General features: G+C 43.7%; 1 protein-coding gene across 1 annotated transcript in view; it reads left to right on the top strand.

Moving 5' to 3' along the window:
• Window positions 1–7,736, top strand: part of CSUI_003131 (uncharacterized protein) — a gene marked incomplete at its 3' end in the record, with an annotated part of 8,911 nt that extends 1,175 nt beyond the window's left edge. Inside the window, exons 3-6 of the mRNA XM_068063329.1 lie at window positions 395–2,059; window positions 2,973–3,572; window positions 4,412–5,055; window positions 5,719–7,736. Of these exons, the coding sequence (XP_067924694.1) occupies window positions 395–2,059; window positions 2,973–3,572; window positions 4,412–5,055; window positions 5,719–7,736 (4,927 nt within the window). The remainder of the gene's footprint in view (window positions 1–394; window positions 2,060–2,972; window positions 3,573–4,411; window positions 5,056–5,718) is intronic.
• Between the last annotated feature and the right edge of the window lie 925 nt (window positions 7,737–8,661).

Genomic DNA, 8,661 nt, shown 5'->3' with positions numbered 1-8,661 from the left:
TGGAGAGAGAGAAATATCTCTATCTCTTGTATCACGTACGTTGTAGAGACCCGCTTACAGTATCCAGAGCGACAACACTCCTTTCATAGTGCATGAACCCTAGTACCCAGGTGATCCATAAGAGAGAGAATTATTCACGGCCTTCATGAAGATTGCTGTCGGGCCCTAGAAATAGCCAAAGTAATCTATCTCTGTCTCATACAGTCTCACATACACATTTCCACGCTGAAATGCCTGCACCTAGACTTACCTGTCTAGATGGATATCTCTCTCTACATATGTACATGGACAGCTCTCTATCTACATATGTATGCATGTCTAGGCATGCATGCTTTTTCTATGACCACGTTGTCAGATCTCTTTTGATTCCATTCTTTCTTATCGGTTTCTCCAGGCAGTTCTTTTACTCGAACCGAGCAGCGCTACAGCAGCACGATCAGAGGAGCGGAAAGCATAGAAATCTTCCCCCTCCTCTTTCTTCTTCTCCTCCNNTTTCTTCTTCTCCTCCTCCTGCACTTCCTCTCACTTTTGCTTCTCTTACATCTGTCGAAGACGACGAAGAAGATGGAAGTCCGGATGCTGAGGAAGAAGACAAAGGCGAGGAGAAGACGAAGAAGAAAGAAGGAAATGATAAGAAAAGAAAGAACTCTTCTTCTTCTTCTCGTTCAACTTTTCATGATGTCTATGATCCGTCAACGACGCTAGAACTCATGCTGGAAGACAGAGCTATATGCGGATATCGATATAATCCTTCTTCTTCTTCCTCTTCCTCTTCTGGTCGATCTTCATGTGGTGGACATGTATCGAAAGATGGCTCCTATGGCAATAGAATGAAAGACGAGAAAGGAAGCGGAAGAGGAGGAGAAGAAGAAGAAAGACAGAAGCCTTCTACAATTCCCAAACCCTTTGAGAGCAATCCTTTTCTGTGCAAAGAACATCCTATGGTTGAAGCTGCTAGGCACATCTTAGAGAAAGTGCGAAGAAGAAAAGGCGATAAAAACGTACAAGAGCAGAAGTATCTTCCGCCGAATCTTCAGAAAAGAAGAAGAGATTACGATGTAAAGAAAGCCCAAGAGAGAGGACAACGAGTCAGAGAGGGGGAAAAGAAAGAAGAAGAGGAAGAGAAAGATTTCAACGGAAAAGCAAGAAAAGTGGCATCTTCTTCTTCTTGTTATCTAGCTATAGAAGATCAAAAATCTACCGAACAGCAGAGAGAAGAAGACGAAGAGAAAGAAAGGAAGAAGAAGAAGAACGAGGCGAGTAGTTCGACAGAAGACACTTTTTCGCCTGTAATAATGCCCCAGGGTGAAGAAGAAGAAGAGATGAGAAAGAAGTCTTTCTGGAGCTTCACAGCAGAGAATGAGAAGATTCTTTTGAGAAGAAGAAGAGACACTCTTAGACCTAAAGGGAGAGGCGCGAAGAAGATGAAGAATACAGGACGCGTTACACCGCCATCTAGGAATAGTCTTAAAGGAGACAAGAAGAGTGAAGAAGAAATCGAGGTGTCGACAACAAAGGAGGAAGCAAATGAAAAGAAAACAAGAAGCCGAAGAAGCGAAGATAACAGAGCTAGAAAAGAAGAGACTAGGGGTAAGAAGGGAGAATCGAGAAAGAAAGGAAAGAAAGATAAAGATGAAGACGAAGATGGAGAGAGAATGATAGAAGATATGAATAGAGAAGATCAACTTGAAGATGACAATGAAAAGAGGAATGATCCACCACCTTTCTTATTAGCTATAGAGACCAATCGTTATCATACCGAGAGGAATACCCTTTGTTCTTCTCTCTCTTCGAGCTCGGCTTCGTCTCTTTCTTCTTTCTCTCCCTCTTCTTCCTCCTCCGTTGTTAAAGGGCGAGATAGAGAGAAAGGAGAAAGAACAAATGGTGAAAAGAAAGAAGAAAAACGAGATGTCAAGAAGCCAGGAGTGACTGAAAGAAAGAAAGAAGAAAAGAGAGAAAAAGAGAAGAAAGATGACACTTGTGAAGCACAACTCGGTCGTAGTGCAGGAGAAGAAGAAGAAGACAAAGAGGAGGTAGAAGAGGAATACAATCCCTATAGGTATCGTTCTTTCTCTCCCTTTCGCTGTCTTCATTGGCCTCAGACTCCTCTTTTAATGGTCGCTTTGAAAAAGAGAGAGAGACAACATAGTAACGTGGCTGTCTCTTGTATCTAGTCATTTGGTAGAGAAATCCCGTGGAAGTCGTGTCTCGTCTCTTCTGAAATGGCCACTACTCCCTTAGCTCTGGACGAACGAGGAGAGATCCACCGGAAGTCCTCTAAGAAAAAGAGAAATCAACAAAGGGCAAAAGAAAAAGAGAATTCACGGGTTGCCAGATGGATGGATGGATAGATAGATATAGGTAGGTATATAGATAGATAGACTAAAAATAAATAGATAGAAGGATAGATAGGTCAAAGAGAAAGAATAGAGATAAACATCTTCTCCATGTGTCCAGGGTATGGAGTGTTGAAAGAGCTTACTTCTTCAATACCTTGCGGCAGGTAGCGGATGTCATTCTTCGTAAGCTTTCTTCCTTAGCAGCATGATGGCAACTCAGTGAAGATCCTTATAAGAAGAGTAGCGCCACACACACATTTCCGATGTCCCACGTCATGTACTTTCGTCTTCGTTCTTTCCTTTAATTGACATAAAGGAATCGACTCGTCTTTCACCATGAGACAACGGGAGTGGTGGACCTTGACATTCCAAACCCTATCTATCTTTAATCTATCTACCTTCAATCTATCTCTCTATCTTCAATCTATCTATCTATCTATCTTCTCTTTAATCTATCTATCTCTCCCATATCTGTCTGAAGAGAAAGAACTGTTTGCTTTCATTTCCTTTTTGTTGATGGATATCTGTTTATTGACCTTCTCCAAGACCTTCTTATCGCTGTAGGATCTCTGTCTCGTCTCTTTCTCTTCTGTCTCTTCTCCTCCTACGAATGTTACTCTATTCTCTCCATAGGCCATCAGCAGCGCACATTCATCGTCTATCAGAGATATCTCAGTCTTTAGAGAGTTTAAGCTCTTTCCTTCAGAATTCTGCTGAAAGATCAAGAACCTTTTCTTCTTCCTCCTCATCTTCCGCTTCTCTTCTCTTCAACACGAGTCGATCGCCTAGTAATGTTTCTCGCCTTCTCCAGCACCCCAGCGAGACAGCGACAGCAGGCCGAGAGCATGACGAAGAGAATCCTTCAGCCAACGGCGAAGGGGAAGAAGGAGAGGGAAGGAGGCATAGCCATAAAAAAGAGAAAAGTAGGGCACTCTCACGAGCCACGGAAGAAGGAAATGAAGAAGACGATGAAGGAAAGAAGAAGAAGAAGAACGAGCATAAAGAGGAAAGTGAAAGTCTAGAAATGGATGGGCGTGAAAGAGGAGTAGGAGAAGGTAAGAAGGAGAAGAAGAGCGAAGAAGGAGAGAGAGAAAAGAATAATGATGAAGAGGCCAAGATAGAAGATGTTTGCTCTGTATATACACCTGAGGAAGGGAGCCAAAGGGGACTAAGGAGAAGAGAAGAAGAAGAACAAGATGAAGATGAAGAACGACAAATAGAAGATGATGGGAGGTAGGGGGGGAGGACTGAGAGAAAATGCCAATGATCTCACGACGGAACTTTGCATGATTTGGCTCTCTCGTCATTTTCTCTTTTCTTAGCATTTGCCTGTCACAGCCGCTTCTGCAGAGAAGATCGAAAACACAGAGAAGACCATTAAGATGAAATTCGCGAAGAATGAATCTATGTTGCTCGAGTTGCACTTCTTCCCTCTACCCGTCCAACAAGGCCTAACAGGCCTTGACACGCCGTTAGGTGTAGATACACCTGAAGTCAGAGGAGGATTTTGACTGAGAAAGGATGACACGGAGATGGAATGAGAGTCTTGCTACCAAGAAAGAGCCAACCCATTGAGGGAGATATCCTCCTCTGAGAGGCAAAGATTCTCGAAAATAAAAGCCGTGTGAACTGTGTCTTAACTTCTCTCCTATCTAACAAGGCGTCCATGGATCTATCTCTCCGGGTACCTGTATCTCCTTGTATGTAGATAAAGATGTGTGTGTATTTATATGTATGTATAAGTTGTGCTGTAGAGATCTTCTGTCATATATAGAGAGAAGAGCCTTACATTTTTATAGACAGCCAAGGAAGAGGAAAGGAAAGACCTCCAGGCATAAGCGTTTCTCATCGAGTAGCCTGTCGTCATCCTTCAACGACCATTTGCCGTAGATCTCTCTCTCTCTCCGCAGACTTTTACCTGCAATCTCACACACACACATCTACGCATACAAAAATATGAGAACGAGAAAGTGATAGCAAGAAAGAGAGAAAAGGAGAGAGTCTGTATGTACACTTCCAGACCTATCTTTGTGTGTCTTGTTTGTTTCTTCTTTTTGTCATTTCTCTCTTAGTCATGAGTATGAGATGAAGAGAGCGAAGGCAGCTCTATCATCCGTTGAAGAACGACTTAGTAAAGTCCGTCAGCTTCCCCTCGGTAATCGAGCAAGTTCTTTTGTCATCGATCAGCTAGTCGAAGAGACCTCCAAAGACATAGCTAGCCGTACTAGCCATCCCATTTATGGTGTTGTCTCCCAACAGCCAGCGCAAAAAGAGACAGCAGGAGGCAAGAAAGACGATGAAAGTGACACAATAGAAGCAAAGCCACTTCAACAACAGACAGAGAGAAGATCTTCTTCTTCTTTCTCCTCTGAAGGCGTCCTTGAGGCCTCCAAGATGAAACGATACTCTTCTCTCAATCGACAAAATTCGCATGCAACAGAAAGGAGAAATCCACGAGGAAAAAGGAGAGTCTATGGAGGGAGAGAGGTAATGAATCTTTATCAAGAAGAGCCGAAGAAGAAGAAGAATGAGAAGAAGACTGAAGACATCGATCACGAGGATGCTAATTATCTAGATATAGAGGTCGAGCAAACTCCAGCTACTATAGCGGCGTCACACTACGCAGCGACATTATTGGGAAATGAAAGAGATGACAGAGAAGAAGAAGAAGAAGGAGGAACGGACGGCGCTTTAAAGAGGTCCTTAGATGGAGAAGGTAAAAAGAAATCACAGGAATGAAAAAGAAGATAGAGAAGAAAAGCAGATGAAAGAGAAGTTTAGATACGTATATGGGAGACTGAATTAAGCAGGAGAGTGGGTGGTATGGAGATGTGTACTTCTCCATACCACCGATGAAAATTCTCTTCTTGCTTTCCACATGCAGCTTGTGTCAACGCATCTACATACAAATACATATACATATATATAGAGAGAGAGAGAGAAAGAGACGTATAGAGAGAGAGACAGAGAGCGGAAGAGAGAGAGAAAGAGATGGACGTGCAGCAACAGTGAACGAGCCTGCTTTTTGTTGTGGTGTATATACACTTGTTCACAGCGCTAAACCTACTCTAGTCACACACGTTCGCTTCACCCCAGTCTACCAGCACAGTACATAAACAGCCATCTACATATTTATGTTCTCCATGAATATAGACATACCCGTTCTCTCTTCCCTTCACGCGTATGCATAGAGCAAGACATCTAAGCCTTCTCATAACTATAGTGACTCGTCGGCTGCAATCATGTCTTTTCTTTCTTTCACCCGTCATTTTCTCAAAGCTCGTCTTATTTATCTCTCTGGCTTCTTCTTCTCCTCTATCTCTTTCTTTCCCCTTCATATATGTTTCTCTCTTGGATCTCTCTTTGCATCGAGAATCAGCTAAGAATTCTCCGACAGATCCTTCTTCTCCTTCGCATCAACACCCACAAGGCTTTTCCTCTTCTTCTCTCTCTTCGTCTTCTTCTCCTCCTCTCCATCGCCACACTGTCTCTGATCATAGCCCGAGTTGGACTTCCTCTGGGAAGAAGAGAGATGTAACAGATAAAACTCGAGAAGAGACGGGGAGAAGACGTTTTTCGTGTGCCATTCCTTCTTCTCCCCTTTCACGTCATTCTGCTGCTTCTTCGTCTCCTCCTCCTCCTCATACTCCTCGAGAGAATTCAAGAGAACTTTCCTCCTCTTCTCCTCCTGCTCCCCCTCCACGTCCGTATTCTGCAAGTGTCACTCTGAGAGCCTCGCCTACGGTGGCTGTGAAGAAACAACTTCCTCGAAGTAGTTGTTTGAGCCCGTCATCTCCTTCTCTTCTCCCATCTTCGCCTCAGACAGGTGTGTGTGAAGAGACTCTCCGTCAGAATAGCGAGAGAGAGGGAGAAGAGAAGATCAAAGGGATGCCGAAAGAAGAGACGTTGTCTTTAGAACAGAGAGGGAATATGAAGAATTCGACGATGGCGATACGAAGAGGGGGAGAAGGCAATGAAGAAGATGCTGAAGAAGATTGTGAAGAGAAAGAAAGCCTTCATGGAGATGAAGATACAAAACTGAGTAAAGCACAGAGAATTCTTGTGGAGCTGCAGAAACAACACGCCATAGCAGAGAAACTTCTCAAGCAGACAGAAGTTGCAGTAGGGCCAATTGCTCTTCCTGTCACCCCTCTCGAGAAGACGAAAGAAGAAGAAGAACTGATTCTCTTAGAATTCGAGTGCTGTGCAGAACAAGAGAAAGCAGGGCTTCGACAAAGCTTAACGTATGGAGGTCCAAATACAGCTGAAATGGCAAGACGGGCAAGAATTCAAAGTCTTTCTCAGCAAAACTCCAAGGGGAAAGGAAGAAAAGAAGGAAGCCTCCTACATCTTGAAGCCAAAGCGGACAGGGTGATAAGTGGAGATGAAGGAAGAGAAGGAAAGAATTATGAGAAAGACAACGAGGAGATAGATGAAGGGGAAGAGAGCAGGGAAAAAAGCTCGAGTGGGGGGGATAGGAACGGGGAGATCTCATCGGGAGACCAAGGTGTAGGTGGACAAGGAAGAGAAGAAGGAGAAGAAGAAGAAGGAGAAAAGAGGAAGAGGAGCCAAGAAGAAGAGAAGATGACGGAGATATGGAGAGAAGGAGAAGGAGGTAAGCCACCTCAGAGGAATATGAAGAATTCGAGGGCGGCTGCTCGAACGAATGGAGAGAGTGGGATAGATGAAAGAAGAGATAGAAGAGACGATGAAACGAGAGAGGGTCAGAAAGAAGAGAAGAATGAGAAAGAGAGCAAGAACTATAGAAGTGCTACTACGGAAGAGGTTGAGGAAAATGTTGTGAATGATGATAAGGAGGAGGAGGAGAGAAACAGAAGAACACAAAGACCTAAATCAGCGTCTGCATGCGCCGACAGGGAAGGAAGCTCTTCAAGAGAGCCTGAATCTCTGACGGGCAACACAAAGAAAGAGAGATCTTCTTCTTCTCCATCCGCAGTATCCCCTAAGACTCTCTTAAAGGTTCAAGGCCGAGAGAAAGAGCGCCAAGCAGAAAAGAAAGAAGAGAACAATAGGAAGAAGATCGAGGAGAAAGGAAAAGAAGAAGAAAGAGAAGAAGAGAAAAATCGAAAACAAGGAGAGAGAAGAAGAACATCCACCTCACCCCAGATGCGCCCTGGAGGTGGTAGTGAAGTCGGAAGGGGAGAGAGAATGACAATAGAACCAGCAGGAAGCCGTCGAGTCTCAACAGCCCCATCGAAACGAAAAGAAGGAGAAGAAGAACGAGACATGAAGATGAAGCATAGCATCTCAAATGAAGGAAAGAAAGGAAGCGAAGAACAAGTGGAGAATATAGGAGTGGATAAAGGCCTTATAAACCGCATCGAACATTATCAAGACGAGGTGAAAGAGACGACACAGAAGGATTTCGCAGGGTGAAGACTGCCATGCTTGCAAGAAAGGAAGACGATCTTGTTCAAGAAGACGTCATGCTATTGATGGCCATGAGCTATCTGTCTATTGATCCCTGACTACTCCTCCTCATCATAGCTCTCCTCTGTCTCTGACCCTCTCTTCATATCTCGACTCACATCCCCTACCATGTGTGTGAATATGTACGTGTGTCTCTGCCTCTCTCTCTCTCTCTATATATATATATGTAGATATGCGCACCATATGTACATATATAGGTATATACAGATGTATGGGGGTAGGCTACGTGGGATGACAGATAGATCAGTCAGAGATAAATAGAGTACCTCGAATGGACAGTTTTACCATGAACATACCCTACCGAACACTTGTGGATACGCGCATATGTAGATACATATATGTATGTTTACACGGGTATCTGAGGTATACGTACCAGAGGTGTTTTAGCGACGTAGATATGTAGTTTCGAAGCTACGAGACAGCGTGTGTCGCTTCCTACTTCATGAACCGACTTTCCTGTTCACCTTTCTGTTTTTCTTTTAACAGATCCACTCCATACTTGAAGAGCTTGAGAAGAAAGAGAAAGACTTCTCTAAGATTCGCTAAACGTCTCCTGCCCTCTCACCTGTCCTCTTCTTCTTCATCTAAAGGGCACACAGCATGCCGGACTCAACCTGACACGCAGCAGTCTGGACTGTGTCTTCCTTACATGGAGAATAAGATTCGTCAGCCTCTCTCTCTCTCAGCGTTCATGTAGATCTACGTTATCACCTCATATCACCTTCACGTTTCTACACATATATATACATATATATATATACATATATATGGGTGAAGGGACGATGAGCTGAAAACTCTTCTTCTATTGATAGACTCGTCGTAGAGTGAGATAGAAAGAAAAGTGTTGTTCGAAGACAACGCAGAGTCGTGT

This window comes from Cystoisospora suis, assembly GCF_002600585.1.
Source record: "Cystoisospora suis strain Wien I chromosome Unknown contig_1352, whole genome shotgun sequence".
Classification (NCBI taxonomy): domain Eukaryota; phylum Apicomplexa; class Conoidasida; order Eucoccidiorida; family Sarcocystidae; genus Cystoisospora; species Cystoisospora suis.
Note: the sequence above shows the minus strand (reverse complement) of the source record. Positions and strands in the feature narration are given on the sequence as shown.